An 18,495-nucleotide genomic window follows, 5' to 3' on the forward strand; every position below is an offset into this window, starting at 1 on the left:
ATATTTAAGCCACTTAATTTCAATTAATATATAATTAAGCTTACGGAATGTGTAATAATCATAATAAATCAGACTTTCAAACTTAATTCAACAAATCAAAACTACGTAAGTCCTATGCAAACCAAACCTGAGACGGCCCAAAAATTCTGCCTACCTGATAGGATATATTCATATATTCAGATCGACAGGTTTAAGTCAGGAAAAAAATGGACACTCCCAAAAGAAAAGGCATTGACGTGTTCTCCACTGTCTTTGTATTTGTTCGTATACAGCCTCTCTTTGTTTTTCTATTTGATGGTGTAGAAAAGTGCGCCAATGATTTCATATTTACTAACGTGGTAAGAGTTCACTTTCCCAAAAAAACAGGGTATTACATCACTACTCGAACACAATAAATACATTACGAAATTACAGAGTACAAGTGCAATCTTCAGACATTCTTTATCTCTAACAGACATTCCATGCTTTCTCTCGTTTGATCAGAAGTAGAATAGCACACCACATCAAACTACAGTAATTATTGTTATTGCCATTTTCTTATTGCAACGATCAAACGAAATGACAGGGGTTTAATCAAGCAGGAGAGCTTGGGACATCACTTGAGTTTTCAGTAAGTTGGCTCTGAAGAAAGTCGAGTACTGAGCGCCGCTGAAAAGGAGAAAAAATAAACATTAGTTCATATATATCTATAAGCTGACTATGAGGGCGAAAGAGAGTACAAAAAAGAATTAGCAATTATCAAATTTGCTTTTTTCATTCCAAAGGTTTCAAAACCATAGGTCCCTGAAAATACCATCGTGTCATTTGAAAAATGAAAGAAAAGCTGTTATTCCAATCCCAACCATTCAAATTTTTCAATGCACGAATCTCAAGCAAGAAACATTTTCATGTGGGAATCTCAACGAAGATCAATGGTTGAGATCGTAATAACAGGTTCCTATTATTCTTTTGGAATAACAGCAGATCTATTTCCTTCCTTCAATGCTGGTGTGAAGTCATTCGTTTCAGATATTTTTCAATAAGAAAACACTTATCCACAACTTAGTTACTCATGTCTCAGTCCATATACAGAGTCACAGATCAAAGAAACTGAAACTTTGGGATCAATTCAGAAACCAGATCACATTTCAAGGGTATATTCAGTAATTTACCAAGAAAAACTAAACAAAAGATAATAAATAATGCACCTTTTGCTCGAGGGCAGTTTCTGCAGAATCAAGCTTCAAGGCTTGCAAGCACTGAACTGCCTCCTCGAATCCTTCAATAGCTGTCTTCTCCTCCCCTAGGTTCCTATTCACGTCAGCAACTTTCGCAAGTGAGGTCGCCAAATCAATCACCTATATTCAAGATCAATTTAGTAAGTACATCCAAAGGGCATCAAGGATAACTGAGGCTTGAAGTCACAAATATTAGACAAGAAAGAGAGAGAGTAACCTGGGAAGAAACATTTGAGTGGTCTTTAACAGCTTGACGACGCACTTCCAAAGAGCGTACATAATAGCTCCTTGCAGACTGAAGGTCTCCAGCATAATACCTCAGGTCTCCTACTTTGTTTAGAGAAACTGAGAGCGTGTGCACCACCTGCATAATGGCTCTCTTAAGCATGTTATTTGCAAAGTGAAATAATTGTCAAAAACATCTATGTTAATCACTAAAATTGAAATTACCACCTCTAGATCCTTGCTAGGCAATTTCGAAAGAAATTCCGTGCTTTCTTCATAGTACTTGACAGCTGAGTCACCATCTCCCATTGAACGGCTGAGATTATAACAATACAATATTCACATAACCAACCCAAAAATAAAGAACTACACTGGGTGAAACAAAAGAGGGAGAGGAAAATAGGGGTGAAATCGTCAAACCAGCAATCTCCAAGCATTCCCAAAACAGCACCGAGTTGAGAGCATAACTCTTGGGAGTCTTCTGTCACCTTCAGCTGGTCTCTAATGTCTTCTGCACACATATCAAGCCTCGATTTTGCGCTTTCAACATTCCGTGCACGAAATGCCTGTTGGTCATCATTTCTCAACTTTCATTTTTGTTTCCATGTAACATTGGAAAAAGTAACTCAAAGATAGGTAGATTATTGTATGATCATACCAACTATTACTATGACCCTTCAAAATGAGATATATCTCATATGCTCCCGCTCAAGCATGGTGAATATCAGAATCCCCTCATATAGTGAGGCTATGGTAATATGCATATTACAGATTGACCCATGCTAGATATGAGATTGATTTTAGAAATATGGGTGTATATTTGTATAGAAATTATCTTTTTAATAGTATTAATAAACATAATTAAAATTCTTATTCCTATATTGAAACCGGTATTTTCTATAATTCCTACATAAAATGAATGAAGATAAACTAGATTCAGATGAAGAGGAATTAATCATATTGATTGGAAAGAAATATACACGAAAGGAAATAGTGCAATTATTCGGAGAAATAGAAACAAAAGATGGACTCATGTTTCTATTTTTTAAGTTCAAACAGCTGATCCGACCTGTTAAACATGACCTCCATATGAAAATGTACTTGAAGACCCAATTTTATATTTGTTAGAATTATTTTACTATTTTTTTGGATATGTAGAAAACCACTGCTTTTGGATGGTCCTGAATTTTCAGATCAAGTGATTTTCTACCTATATAAAAAATATTACAAAAATTCAAAAAAATGTAAAAAAAAAAAAAAGCTCATTTTCAAGCCATTGTGTAATATGCATATTACCATAGCCTCACTCTTTTACCCCTATACCCCAAATCTTCTGAATATTTGGAATTAATGCTCTTGTATCCTCCTTGTAGAAAAAGGCAATCAGGAAGAAGAGAAACTTTTGTCAACTCTTCAGAACTGAATGGGGAAGGAGCAATACAAATTAATAAAGAAAAATGTGATTTCTTCCTATGCTATTTTGGGGCCAAATGTGGCGTTCATTTGCATACTGATCATTTGGAGGCTCAGCATGTTCTTTTCTTATTCCTCAGATAAAAAATTCAGTATTAACATATTTATCCCCAAAACTTGGTACTTGCATGCATCATTCAATTACCAGATTCTTTCTTAAATCCTTTCAACATCAAGTGCAAATATAGAACTAACCCTCATAGCTTGTTGAACCAAAAAAGCACCTCTTTCCATGGAGACATCCTCATATATGACCTTTTTCTGTGCATCTACTGTTTCTTCTCCCTTGACAGAACTTGATTGGGTCCTCTTGATTCTAGCATGGCCATCAATGAACCGATCTACTGTGGCCTGGAGATCTGTGTCAGGTTCAATCTTTTCTATGTCTGCTCCACATAAGGGACAGTCTCTGAAGCGAGATATGCATACTCTGTTCACAAAGAGAGATATAGAAAGGAGAAGTCAAAAACTAATTATACATTTTATGATACTGTCCAATGGTCTTGACTATTTGATAATAGAAATAGCTTGGCAATCAAAATAAATTAATTCAAAATTTCAAATCCAACAATCTTGGATATGATTTACCTAACAAATGTTTGATGACAATGAAAAGCGATGATATTTTTGGTGTATGTTTTACCGTTCGTTGAATGATGTAAAATTTGTCAAAATTAGCATTGATTATCATTGACGAAATGCAAAAAAATACTAAAATTGCATGATATGAGAAATCTGTTTATCTAATGACTAGGATCCACTGACAATGAGCTAACTTGACAATCAAGATAACATTTTCAAATTAAACCAAAATATTTTTTAGAAAATGAAAGGAGTTTACAGTGATATACAGCTTGTCTGTGTGTCAATTTCATAGAATTAGTAGTCATTTAATATTCCATCAAAGCCCCTGACATATGGTGAAGCTTGCATCAAATTTCATCATCTTCTATTTGTATGATATTCCTAAAGCAAAATTTATATTTTAAGTTACTCTTTACAATTGCCAAATCATCAAGCAAACCCATCGTCAATGAATCCCAAAGCAAATCTAAATTACCAATAAAATTACATTTATTGTTCCAAAATTCTTTTAGTTGATTTGAATAATGTTGTCAAAATTGTCAAGAAATCCCATTGTCATCCCTCTCTTTTTAGGACAATTCACGAGAACTTTGGGGAGAGAATATTTTCTCCGAATCATTTGCCACTACCCCTCCATCTTGCTCTAATGACGTCATTTTATTTAATTATTTTCCATATATTATAATTGAAAAAAATAATAATAATGAGGTTTCAATTGCTACTGATATATATTGGCTAGGTCAAAATATACAAACCTGGGTACCTTTTTTTTCCTCAATCGAATTTATTTTTGTGTCTAGTACTTGTGCATAATGCATAATTGAGGGTTAATACGTAAGGTTATTAGGAATTAACTGGCCAAGACATCTGATGACAGAAAAACTTAAGCACATGCAAATATAAATGCAAATGCAACAAAAATACTCACTTGCAAAATTTATGAGCACAAGGCATGCATTTACTGCTATCATACAACAAGGCCTGACAAACCATGCAACTGAGTGGGCCCAATTTGAACGTCTCAGAGTCATATCCAAAGGGGCACTTGGCAGGAATAGTTGCAGGACCAATTTTATCTTCCTCCACATTTTTTTCTTCTTTTTCTTCTTTGCTTGTATTGTTGTTATTACTTTCTTTACTTTTCTCTGATGATTTCATGGGACATACACTGCCTACACCTATGGCTCCTTTAGCAAAGGGGCACAGCGAGCTCATTTTGTACAACTACATTATAAGAAAAAAAAATTATCTGTAAGAAATAAAAGAGCTAATAGAATAAGGTGACTTGCTATGCCAGTATATACCAATGCTGAACAGGATTAGGTATAGACAGTAACAGTATAGGGCACTGCTTCACATTCATATCACCAACTCAAAACTAATAGAATCTTCAATTCAAATACTGACAGATCGCAACAAGGAAAAAGAATCATGCAGAAGTGTAAGTCCACATGGATCCTTTTACCAGTCAGATATGATTCTCAGGATTGCAACCATTCCGAAAAACCTATATGATCAATCTAATAATTAGTACACGGCACAAGATTCCTATTCAGTCCAAAATAGGTAATTTCTTTCCTAATGCTTCTTTCCGTGGTTTGGAAAACCTATCGGCAGCACATGACTCCATTATCGAGCGATTTTCCAAACCAACTGGCCGCGGTTTGGGCGGGAGAACCTATGAATCGAAAGAGACTTACCGTCCGATTTCTTCCTTAGTCTGTTTGTGACTGATTGAGTCTTCCGATTTGATTTTTTTTCTTCCTTATTTTACCGATTATTGGAAGGTGGATGCGAAATTGGGGGTGTTATCGGTTCTAGTTCTATCTCACACTGAGCACGAAACGGGGTCCAAAGAAAAAGATGATATTGTAATTTTAACCGATTATTGATTCTGATTTCTTGAGGCGGAAATTAGGTTGACTGCACAAAAATTTGGACAATTAGGGATCCAATTGATACAAGGTGACTTGTTACACTTTATTGTAGTTTTGTATCCGCCACATACAACTTCGTCTCTATATCCAGATATTTAAAGGCTCACAGATTTTTGGACAGCTGCTGGTATGAGGTTCAATTCAAGGCCTTGAGGCTCACAATTTCATTTAACATCTTTCTCGTTGAGCACAAAAATTCCAGAAGCCGAAAGGCTACAGAAGTTTGAACCTGCGGGAGTATTTGCAAATTAACACAAGACTGGCCACAAATGTTTCAATGATGATTAGGCCGAGAAAATTGGGCCTGGCTTATAGAAGCAAAATACGGTACAGTCATCAACTATTTTATTTGATAGTAAATTTAAAACTGGTAAAAGTAAAATATCTCAGTAGCTTCGTTAAGATATTTACAGTGATATTTAGGATACCGATTTGATTCTTAACGCGTAGGATGTCTAATTTGTTTTAGGATATCGTTGAACTACTTGTCAAAGAATAAAAAAAAATATGTTTCAAATCTTATTTCTCAAGTCCGAACAACTAATCAGAACTATTCAATGCCATTTGCAGATAATTGATTTGAAAAATATCATCTAATTTTTTGTAAAATGTTTTACTTTTCTGGATAAGTGGCAAATTAAAATGCTTGCTATTAAACAGTCTAGATTTTTTTTTAAATGTTCCTATAAAATATAGTAAACAATCTAAAAATTAAATTGGAAAAATTCTTATAATGTTCCAATATTTTAGATCGCATTAAGCAAATTGTTTTTCCGTCCTAATTTCAAAATTTTGAAATCCCAAGTCGAAGAATTTATATTTTTGCAAAATATTCTAGCGTACCTCTACTTAAACAGGGGCGAATTTATTCAATGGCATGACACAACAAGTTCAGAAGTGCTGAGGTTTAATTTTGAAAATTTTATATTTTTTATGTATTTGAATTAGGTTCTAAATAGCTAGCTATTGCGTATCTGCGCTATAGTTTTTTTGAATCTCAAAAGCTATAACACTATTAACCGTTTTTTCTTTTATAATGATTCTAAATAGTTATCTATAGTTTTTCCGAACCTTAAATCCTCTAGTGCTATATTCGCTATTTAAAACCTTGATTTGAACATATGAAGTATAGAACTTAAAAATGCCTAGACTTTGATGTACACTAGCTAAAACAGAACTTTTTTATTTCTCATAAAATTTGTTAATATTAGTCATTTGTGTCCCTACTTTATTAGTCTGGATCCACCGTTGCCTTCAAGTAAACTGATAAATTCTACTAAAATTGCTAAGACTTTGATGTACAAGCTAAGACGGAACTTAATTTTTTCTCATAAAATTTGTTAATATTAGTCATTGAGTAGAACTAGGGTGTTCTTAAATTGAACTCATGTCTAAAACCCGTCAAATTGGCTTTAAATGACGAATTCTACCCGTTAAAATCTACCTACTTTACGAGTGATGCGTCTACATGTGAAAATTTTATATATTTGAATTAATTTAGTATAAAGTCAATCAGTCAAAATTAGAAGGTTAATAAATTAATTTTAATGCATTTATTTTTTGAACATTTTTTGACCGCTTGACTTTATATTAAATTACTTCGGATGTTTAATATTTTCACATGTAAACGCATCACTTGTAAGATAGGCAGATTTCAACAGTTCGGATTTGTTATTTAAAACCAGTTTGACTGATTTTAGACTTGAATTTACCAAGAAGCTTGTGAACTTCAGAACAGCCTAGTTCTACTCTTAGTCATTGGTGTCTCTACTTTTTATTAGTATGGATCAACCGTCGCCTTCAAGTAAACTGATAAATTCTACAACATCAATGAAAAAGAACAAAAGAAAAAAAAAAGTATGTATAATAATAATTGCAACTTTATTGAGATATTATGCTATGTATAGGCACGTGTTCATTAAAGCTTAAATGAAGCTTCTTGTCACTTTCAATTGATGACGTAAGGACCTGCGTAATACAAGTTTCATAATCGCTGACCTAACAACTAGAAGGGGTTTTTCCAGACAGGTGTTCTCATATCACCTTCCCAAAATTGTGGACATTGAATTTTTGTTTTAGTCAAAAGCTTGCTGCTAGAGAAACAAGTCTATCATTATTATATTCAGAATAATTTCTCATCTCAAAAATGGGACAGCAACTTTTCCCATTTTTTTTTGTTTATCTATAGCATCTTTGAGAAAATTTAAATTTATTAAATTCAATTCAAAAATATTTCAACCATAATTAACATGTTTCACATCTTGTCTGGTGATATGTTGGTAAAACAATATTTGAAAATTTTAACTTCTGTGAAAAAGGTTGTGTAAAAGTAAAACACTGGCAACGGTAACATTTTACTTTAACTCTAAATAAAATACTGATAATGAAAAATATTTTTTAATATGATGTTTTGGATTTAATTTTATTTTAAAATGCTACATATAAAATATCATCCTAATCGTATCCAGTGGCGGAGCCACTTGTATCCAGGAGTAGGCAGCCGCCTACCTCTGGATTTTGAAATACGGTACCAAATTTGTATATAGTTGATTTGGATTTAGGTTTTGTCTACTCCTGACTGAGTCAAAACTCTCGATTAGTGAAATTGGCCGAGTCATTACAATTTTGATAGTCTTTCATCAATCTATTTTGAAATATTCCGATAAGAAGAAGGTTAATAAGAATTGTATGATCGTGGGATCGCAATAAATTTGTTATTTTTTGTTAAATGAATAGACTAAAATGTTTTATAAAGTAATAAACTGAAATTTAATGTAATGCATTAAAATATTTTTATTTCAAAATGAGCTGAATTTTAATAAAAGAGTCTTGTGAACTATGCTTCAAAGTAAACTTTCAAAAAAATCAAGTTTTCGATCTAATTCAGTGGATTTCTACCAATTTTCTCAATTTTAATTCATGGTTAATTACCGATTCCGATTTCAATGAAAATTATTTAATAATATTTTATAATTTAATTATTTAAATAAAAAAATAATAATTTATTTTGCCTGAGAATCCTGGCTACGCCACTGATCGTATCTATTGCAGAAAGGCAGCTATGTAAACTAGGCCATAATTCATCACACTTTTCCAAAGTAATTTTACGCCGACAAGCGACAATATTTGTGTTTGTGAGCAATCCAAAAATGCCAGATATACACTTTAAGAGATATTTTGTGGAGAAAAGCAACTATTTCTATGTGTGAACACCTTTAGGCCCCGAATGTTAGTCATAATTCCATCCACTTTACAAATCGGATTTTTTTTTTTTTTTCTTTTGCAAGGAACTGGGAAATGGGAATCAAGTCTCAAAATTTTCAATTCAATAAAATAATACGAGAACGCTGTGCAACTGTTGGCCACACAGAAATCGGATTATTAAACTTGGCAACTTGCTGTAAATAGTTCTCATAGATACTTGTAAAATATATCATAAAAAGATCTTCAATCATTGATAGGTTTCAAAAATGAAATATTTATTTAATACCCACAACAACATAGCAAGAATCAATCGGAATTTTTTAGTTACCATTTCACAAAAAAAAAAAAAAAATAGACAAAGTTGACATGGATGCATAACAAAATTCAATATTATCATATATGTAAATATTATATGTGCAACCCAAAATTAAATTAAATTTGACTAAATTTTGTCAAACATGGTTGCTCAGATAATACATGCGTATCACTTCTTTGGAGTGCGTATATATTATCTATGGTAAAAATAAAACTTCTTTTGAAACTCATTTCAACTTCATTTTTTTTTTGGAAATAGTAAATAGAAAAATAGGAATATCACTTGCTTCAAAAGAAGTGAGCTGAGGCTGAAGACCAGTATTATTTTCATTGATAATTGCTTACAGACATCCACAAAATTACCCAATATTTTGAGCATTATTTTCTCTGGTCCTCTGAATCTCTGATGTTTCGAGAGACATGATGATGTAATTCAATTATCAATTTATTTGAACGGTTGTTCCAAATAATACAAAAATAATTTAAAATTGTCTGTCCGGATAATGCGGATATCTAGTTGGGCCAAGTCAAAGCATCTAGAAGGTATTCTGATTTCTGGGGTTTCGTTAAATAAAAGTCTGAAAGGCATCTGCGACCGAAACTTTTAAATATGATCCATTGTCCAAAAAAATGAAAACAAAATAACCACTGTAAATTTTAGATTTGATATCTCTGCAATCTTAAATGGCAGCCACCAAATAGGTGTCTACAATTTTAAGTAGTAGACATAATTTGGTCCGATTTTTTTATTTATATCCAAAAATTAAATTAAATTTCAAAAACTAACCGAACCGGCTGTCAAATTTTAAATATACCCAAACCGGTTAACGGTTAACCGGACCAAATTTCCGGTTAACGGTTAACCGGACCCTTTGAAATGGTTCGGTTAACCGTTAACCGGACCCAAACCATGGGTCCGGTTAACGGGATTCGTTGGTTCGCTGAACCGTTAACCGAATCCAAATTTTTTTTTTTTTTTTTTTTTACTTTTTTTACTTTTTTTTAAAACAGAAAATTTTAAATTTTTTTTATTTTTCTATTGAAAATATACATGAAAATTCGTATTTAGATTTATCAAATTTACACCAAAAAATTTTGTAAATCAAATATGAAATTTAAAATTATAGAAAAATACACATACACATACACATACACATACACATACACATACACATACACATATACATATACATATACATATACATAAATAATATACGGTTACCAATTTTTTTTATTTTTTTTTTTACTTTTTTTACTTTTTTTAAAAAAAAATTTAAAAGAGAAAATTTTAATAAATCTAAATATGAATTTTCATGTATATTTTCAATAGAAAAATAAAAAATATTAAAATTTTCTGTTTTAAAAAAAAGTAAAAAAAAAATTGGTAACCGTATATTATTTATGTATATGTATATGTATATGTATATGTATATGTGTATGTGTATGTGTATTTTTCTATAATTTTAAATTTCATATTTGATTTACAAAAATTTTTGGTGTAAATTTGATAAATCTAAATACGAATTTTCATGTATATTTTCAATAGAAAAATAAAAAAATTTAAAATTTTCTGTTTTAAAAAAAAGTAAAAAAAAAAAAAATTGGTAACCGCATATTATTTATGTATATGTATATGTATATGTATATGTGTATGTGTATGTGTATGTGTATTTTTCTATAATTTTAAATTTCATATTTGATTTACAAAAAATTTTGGTGTAAATTTGATAAATCTAAATACGAATTTTCATGTATATTTTCAATCGAAAAATAAAAAAATTTAAAATTTTCTGTTTTAAAAAAAAAGTAAAAAAAAAAAAAAAAAAATTGGTAACCGTATATTATTTATGTATATGTATATGTATATGTATATGTGTATGTGTATGTGTATTTTTCTTTAATTTTAAATTTCATATTTGATTTACAAAAATTTTTGGTGTAAATTTGATAAATCTAAATACGAATTTTCATGTATATTTTCAATAGAAAAATAAAAAAATTTAAAATTTTCTGTTTTAAAAAAAAGTAAAAAAAAAAGAAAATTGGTAACCGCATATTATTTATGTATATGTATATGTATATGTATATGTATATGTATATGTATATGTATATGTATATGTATATGTATATGTATATGTATATGTATATGTATATGTATATGTATATGTATATGTATATGTATATGTATATGTATATGTATATGTATATGTATATGTATATGTATATGTGTATGTGTATGTGTATTTTTCTATAATTTTAAATTTCATATTTGATTTACAAAAAATTTTGGTGTAAATTTGATAAATCTAAATACGAATTTTCATGTATATTTTCAATCGAAAAATAAAAAAATTTAAAATTTTCTGTTTGAAAAAAAAAAGTAAAAAAAAAAAAAAAATTGGTAACCGTATATTATTTATGTATATGTATATGTATATGTGTATGTGTATTTTTCTATAATTTTAAATTTCATATTTGATTTACAAAAATTTTTGGTGTAAATTTGATAAATCTAAATAAGAATTTTCATGTATATTTTCAATAGAAAAATAAATAAATTTAAAATTTTCTGTTTTAAAAAAAAGTAAAAAAAGTAAAAAAGAAAAAAAAAAAAATTGGGTTCGGTTAACGGTTGAGCGAACCAACGAATCCGGTTAACCGTTAACCGGACCCATGGTTTGGGTCCGGTTAACGGTTAACCGAACCATTTCAAAGGGTCCGGTTAACCGTTAACCGGAAATTTGGTTCGGTTAACCGTTAACCGGAAATTTGGTCCGGTTAACGGTTAACCGGTTTGGGTAGATTTAAAATTTGACAGCCGGTTCGGTTAGTTTTTGAAATTTAATTTAATTTTTGGATATAAATAAAAAAATCGGTATATTCTTGATGGAAATTATTTTAACAATGCAAATTTCTCGACAGTTCATTTCTCAACACAAAAGTTCTAGATATTCTTCATTTCCTCTCTAGATAGGAAAGATAAATTATTGTTTCCATCAACACAAGATGTTTTTTTTTAATGTAAACATCAGTACATTATCTGCTATTCATATATTCACAAAGATACAGTAGTCCTCAATAAAATTCGGAAAGATATGATTGTTTTCATTTTCATTGTCGAAACTATAGAGAAAGAAGAAAAAATAAATAAATATGAAATTAATTTAATTGCAAGAATCAGAGATAATTGTAAGAATAAATAAGGAAACAGATTGCTAGGAATTTATTCAATTTTAATTGTGATAAACCATGTAGCTCTTTGTGTGGCGAGTATGTTTTATCCAGTACATTTAAATTATAATATATTTTATCTATTTTGTTTGATGTTTCTTCTAATATATTTAAATTATATGTTGTCCCTTTTGTTTTTGAAAATTAATAAAAGAATAACTTTTCGGCTATACAGATGATGTCAGATAATAAAAAATAAAAATAAAACTGAGAGGTTGCGGACACCTCTTTGATATCCATCATTTGAGGTTGCGAACATGTTAAATATGGAATTTTCAAAATTTTGTGGATTTTAGTTTATCTTTTCGAACAATGTCAATTTTAAAAATTCTGGCATCAGCGATGATGGTTTTTTGAACTCCAAGTTATATGCGCACACCACTAGAGAGGAGAGACGCAATTAAACGTAGGTTGTAATAAATTAATCTGATGATTTTATAAAAATTCTATAAGTAAATAAAATAAAATAGACATAATATAAGTTATTTATGTTGTTTGTGTATAAATAATTCATCTAACTTCAGATTCATTTAGATTTTCAGCAAAATAATAAATTAAGTTTATGTATAACAAAATTATATCAAACTTTATCATTTTTAAATATCATAAAAGTGTTAAAATAGTTAAATTAATATATAACTTTAAAAATACTCAAAGCATCATTAAACTTGTAAAAACTAATCCAAATTACTCTGCAGTTTCAGTACGCGACATGATAAGACTGCAAGGACTAGCTGGTGAGTGTAATGCATATTGTCTGTAATAACTTAAATTTTTGTGTTTTTTCAGAGCAAATCCAAATTATTTGATTCGTATTACCAATATTAAAGAAACTTTGTACATTTGTACATTGCTGAGCTGAATTGATCAGAGAATGATGATCGATTCAAATTGTCAAAATTTCAAATTCAAAATCCGACATAACGCAGAGCGAATCCCATTTCTCGGATTTTTTTTAAGGCGGTCATACACATGAGTTTTGAATTTTTTTTTTTTTTGACAAATGATTTTGAATATTTAATTGTCGTAGAACTCATTTATAGATAATAATAATAATGTTTAAAAAATATATAATTGATTTGTTTTGAAAAGAGATGTTAGAAATGCACATTTTATAATACCTACCTGCTACCGTCTATCCAAACAAAAACAAGTCATAGTTTCAAAATACATTCCAAAATATTAAATCAAAACTACTTAATATCTGAAATATCACTTCTAATAACAACAAAGTAGACACTTTTCGCGAAAGAAAAAACGCATTTATGATGGTACTCCGTTGTGAAAAGTACCGTTACTAATAGAAAAGACACGTTTATGATGGTACTCCGTTGTGAAAAGTCATTTTTTATCCTCGCAAAAAGTGTCAGTTTTTTTGTAGATCAAAATTTAACTAATCAATTGGTCTTAATAACTAATTAACTATCAAAATTTACGGTCAACTAATCAGTTTGAAGAGTTCTTAATTGGTGTTGACAGTAATTTAATATGCCCGACTGCAGAATGCATATCTCCACATTATCATTTGTGACTGGTAACCAAACCAAAGTGTTGGTGGGAACGAAGAGTCAGGTCAAAAATGTCAACTTGTTAGTTCATGTGCACGAGCAGCAAGGGGTCAATAATGGGTCACGCTTCACAAAATACCTCTTCGCTCGTTTTGAAGGATAGCACGACCAATTATTGACCTGTTACCGCTCCTCTGGAGACCCAGGAAACTAGGCGTCTATGCGTCGCCGCCTCTCAAAAAAACATGTGGTCTGATCTTCTGTGCTTCAGTTTCTGTTTTACTATGTGTTGTTACTTTGAAGTTTGAAGAAAGGGAACTTAACATGAGCTATCTTCAATTTTTAATTGAGACGTCAACAATAGATTGTATTTCTAAAATATATAAAAAAATAAAATGCATAAAATTATGATATGTTTATATTTGTAAAGATGTAAGCTCATGACATTATTGGTGTGTAATTTGCGCATTGTGTCCATATTATTATTTAGTGATAAACTAAAATATATTTAATTTTCATTCCAAATAGCTCTAAGCACAGAGAAAACTAATGTTCCCTAAAAAGTTTGACATGGTGCTATTATTAATGTCATTCTTATCACTCAGTATTTATATCAAATGCTGGATGCTGTGTCACATAAACTGTTATAAATCCAAGTTCACATACAATCCAAACTCTCAATGGACATGTTTTTAATATAGGGCACGTGATAATGGATACGTATGTATCCAATGACGTCATCTAAGATACCAGTCAATGGGATTGAATGAAGCATTTAGCCATTTACCAGATTTAATTACCTGATTTAGCAGCAATTTGCAATTAGTCTCTTGCCCGCCTTGGTTTTCTGGTTTGACCGGGTCCAATTCTGGTGCTATGGATATGTATCAGTCACTAATTTATACGAATATTCTATGTCAGTTGATCTAGAATATCCAATTAAGATTTCAACTCAGCACAAAGTCTTGATTTCCCCTTTCGAAAAGCAAAACCTCTCCTTAATCCAGCCCCGGAATTGGTGATGTCATATAGCATTAAGTTTTGTCACCTACAAGTGGGGACCCGACATGGAAAATATTTAATAGAAAGTTAATATAAACACTTTATACATACTATATAAATTTGAACGAGTTTTTATTTTTATTTTTTATTTACAGACTACGGTAATTCTACAATCCTTCGTCTGATTCGTTGAATTCGACTGGCCTCAAACCGTTCATTTGCTTCTTTCTTCCAGAAAAATCCATGATTACTTAAAATTTTAATTAGTTGTGGCCTTATTGTCTCTTGATTTGTCTTTAGTTGATATTAGTGATATTAGTGATATTTAGGAGATTCTTTTGTGTGTTTGTTGTTATGTTACTATGTTTTGTGGTATTATTATCTTACTATGTTTTGTAGATAATAGCTACTAGTTGGTTGTGTTCCACTAGTTAGGTTTGTATTTCGTTATTCAGTTTTATGCACTGTTTTTGTTTGAAGTATGTTGTTTCGTAATAAAATAGATGGAATATATCAACTTTTATCAAAAAGAAAAAAATAATTAGTTGTGATCTTATGAAATCTTAATTATTCATGTTCCACTTAAACTTATATTTGAGTTATTACAAAACAAGTGTGTAAAATTACATCAAATTAGGAATGAAACTAAAAAAAGGGGGGCTAAGGGACATAGAGACTAGGATATTTTTTTTTTAGTAAAAGTTAGAGGTCAACCACTCAACTATTTATTATTTATAAGTAATTTTCTCATTTGAATTTCAATCTTGCAACCTCTTACAAAAGATTTTTTTTTTGCCACTAAATAAAAAATTGGTTCTAGAGACTAAGACCTTCTATAATTTCAAATTTTTCATTCTTTGTTATTTAGACTTTGCAATTTTTTTTCTCTTAAAAATTAATACATTTGACTAGATCAAAGAAATTAACAAGACAATTATGAAATTATGTAATTGATTGTACTACAAAAATGAATAGATGATGATTTAACTAGTTTAAAGAATAATAATTGTTATGATAGTACCCATAAAAAATATTTAATTTTGTGAATTTTGTAATAATTTGTACCAACAGTTTAACATGAGCCTAAAACACATGGACATATTTTGTTACTAATTTACTACCATTGTTTATCTTACAAGTCAAATTACTGTAATCAGGTCATTAAAAGATAGGGTCTTTTGTTTTTTGATAGAATTTTCTTCATACAGTAAGATCAATTGAAGGCTTAATTAACAAACTAAAATTTTCTTATGACTTACTAATCATTAGTTTGTTTGATAGATACTGTACATTCACATTAATATACTTAAATACATAAACGAAATATGACAAGTGTCAATTAATTAGAGAACACTTGGCACCAGCATATCTGAATCTTTGGGAATCAGAACAGGTGTCCTCAATCAATCTCCTATTCAAAATCCGGCCAAAAAATTAAAGTTTAAAGTTAAATAAAAGAGTATAGTGGGTCCCACTTCCCACAGTAGATGATTCTTCCAGGGAGGAAGCTTCCTCACCCTTCCTGCTCTTTCTTTACACGTGTCACTTCCTCATGGTCTCCTCTTGTAGGAAAGATATCCAATTTCTGTCATTAATAAGAAAAAAACAAATTATTGAGGACTTGAGGTGCATCTCCCCTTGCAACCGCAAATGTGACAAATCACACAAAAATCCGAAAAGCTTGGTCAGACGACTTGTATTAAATGGGTCCACGTCATCTAGACGCCTTTAATATTTTATTTAATTAATAATAATTTCACAATTATTCGAGAATCTCATAGAACCTACCAGATATTTATACACCCCCACCTTCCTCTTTCAAACACATCCACAGCTTAGAGCAACACAGCTAAGAGGAAGAAAAAGATAAGCCGATAAGCACCGAGACACCGTTAGCAAAAGGATTTCATATCAACAAGTAAGGTTTAATAGAAGAAGGAAGAGAGGAAAGAAAAATGGGAAGAATGATTGATGCTGAGGCTGAGTTGAATTTACCACCGGGCTTCCGGTTTCACCCGACTGACGAGGAATTGGTGGTGCATTACTTGGTCCGCAAGGTTTCATCCCAGCGGATTCCAGTGCCAATTATTGCTGAGGTTGATTTGTACAAGTATGATCCTTGGCAATTACCAGGTACTTTTCTTCAAACACCTTGAACGCTTTGAAAACAAAATTTGATTTGGGAGCAATTTTCTAGTAAATTTGATTGCAGTGTGAATTGTACATCAAGTGATGATTTGCCCTTTCTTTTATTGAAAATTGAATTTATTCGAAGAGTCAATTTGAATTTTTCTGAAACTTACATCGATTTCTTTCTGTGTGGAAACAGAGAAGGCACTATTTGGCAACAAAGAATGGTACTTCTTCACACCACGTGATCGCAAGTATCCGAACGGGTCGAGGCCGAACCGGGCGGCGGGTCATGGGTACTGGAAGGCAACTGGGGCTGACAAGCCCATTAAGCCATCAAGCTCGGTCCGTCCCCTTGGGATTAAAAAAGCACTGGTTTTCTACCATGGCAAGGCACCAAAAGGTGTCAAGACCGATTGGATCATGCATGAGTACCGGTTGGCGGATTTAAGCCGTACCACTTACAAGAAAGGCTCTCTCAGGGTATGTATCGATTTAGAAAACGAACACTTAATTACGAATTTATCATGCCTTTTTTGTGTTTGCAGTTGGATTAATATATATGTTTCTAAAATGTTACAGTTGGATGATTGGGTGCTATGTCGATTGTACAACAAGAAGAACAACTGGGAGAAATTGCATGATGAAAACACATCGCATGTGTCAACCGAGGCGAGTCACGACATGTCGACCATGACTCCAGAGTCGGACATCGAACATGAGCATGAGTTGCACTCCAAGGAGTTTGACATGCTCGACCCGTTCATGAACCAGACTCCGACTCAGATCCAGTCGACTCAGAAAACTGAGGCTGTTTACAGTTTCATTCAGCCACCGGCTGTGCAGAAGCAAGAGGAGAGCGATTGGATGTGGGGTCTAAATTTAGACGAGCTTCAAAATTCTCTGTTGCAGTTCGACACGAATCAGGACCTCTACTTCTAAATTCAAAAATTTTGTGGGAGTAAACAAGAAGAATGTGTACAGAGAGACAGAAGATATTACTTGGTGTATATTGTGAGAGATAATTAGGAATTTTAAGCTCTCTTCCTCCAGAAATACCATAATCTAAATTCAATTCTAGGGGCGAAAGGGCAAGGTTCTGACATTAGAACATTAATTAGAAATTCTTTGGTTTCTTATGGTTATCAGTATAGTGTTTAGATATTTAATTTCTCCAAAGAGGAAGAAGAGCAGTAGAAACATCAAGTTGATTCATTATGTAGCAGCAGCTGTTGATGTACTTTTTGCTATCAGTTATTTAAAGTTTTTTCTTTTTCTTTGCAGTGTACATAATTAATTTAGAAGCTTTATTATTTATATATAGGTAGCTCAAATTATTTGTCAATTATTGTTAGTTTTGTTTCCTTTTCGTTATTTATTAGTTAAAAGTGGGCTTAAAATTGGGTAAATGTTTTAACAGAGTAGTTTTGACTTGGTGCAGCTCATAGGCTACAGAATTATAATAGCGTTGCATATGGTTCATGCCTGCATGAAGACAAAACTGCTCTGTTAAAATATTTACCCTTGAAATTTGCGGATTATGTTACCTTGTAAACTAAAGAGGAAATACTTGTACGAAGTGTGTGGTCAGTAGAGTTCGGCGAAGTAAATTAAACTTTTTGTTTTTTTGTTTTTTTGTTCTTGAGAAGCGGGATGTCAGATATATGC

General features: G+C 31.3%; 2 protein-coding genes across 2 annotated transcripts; one reads left to right on the forward strand and one right to left on the reverse strand.

Annotated features, from left to right (window-relative positions):
* Positions 1–379: 379 nt before the first annotated feature.
* Positions 380–5,421, reverse strand: LOC144547320 (zinc ion binding protein). Its single transcript, XM_078295932.1, has 8 exons — positions 5,201–5,421; positions 4,429–4,724; positions 3,111–3,345; positions 1,863–2,008; positions 1,671–1,758; positions 1,435–1,581; positions 1,188–1,337; positions 380–648 (listed from the first exon to the last, which is right to left on the reverse strand). Exons 2-8 carry the CDS (start codon positions 4,713–4,715, stop codon positions 574–576), a joined length of 1,128 nt encoding a protein of 375 aa, XP_078152058.1. The 5' UTR covers positions 4,716–4,724; positions 5,201–5,421; the 3' UTR covers positions 380–573.
* Positions 5,422–16,322: 10,901 nt separating this feature from the next.
* LOC144547389 (NAC domain-containing protein 68-like) lies at positions 16,323–17,902 on the forward strand. Its single transcript, XM_078296019.1, has 3 exons — positions 16,323–16,830; positions 17,027–17,310; positions 17,410–17,902. Exons 1-3 carry the CDS (start codon positions 16,653–16,655, stop codon positions 17,767–17,769), a joined length of 822 nt encoding a protein of 273 aa, XP_078152145.1. The 5' UTR covers positions 16,323–16,652; the 3' UTR covers positions 17,770–17,902.
* Positions 17,903–18,495: the final 593 nt, after the last annotated feature.

This window comes from Carex rostrata, chromosome 31 (genome assembly GCF_964058835.1).
Source record: "Carex rostrata chromosome 31, lpCarRost1.2, whole genome shotgun sequence".
Classification (NCBI taxonomy): domain Eukaryota; kingdom Viridiplantae; phylum Streptophyta; class Magnoliopsida; order Poales; family Cyperaceae; genus Carex; species Carex rostrata.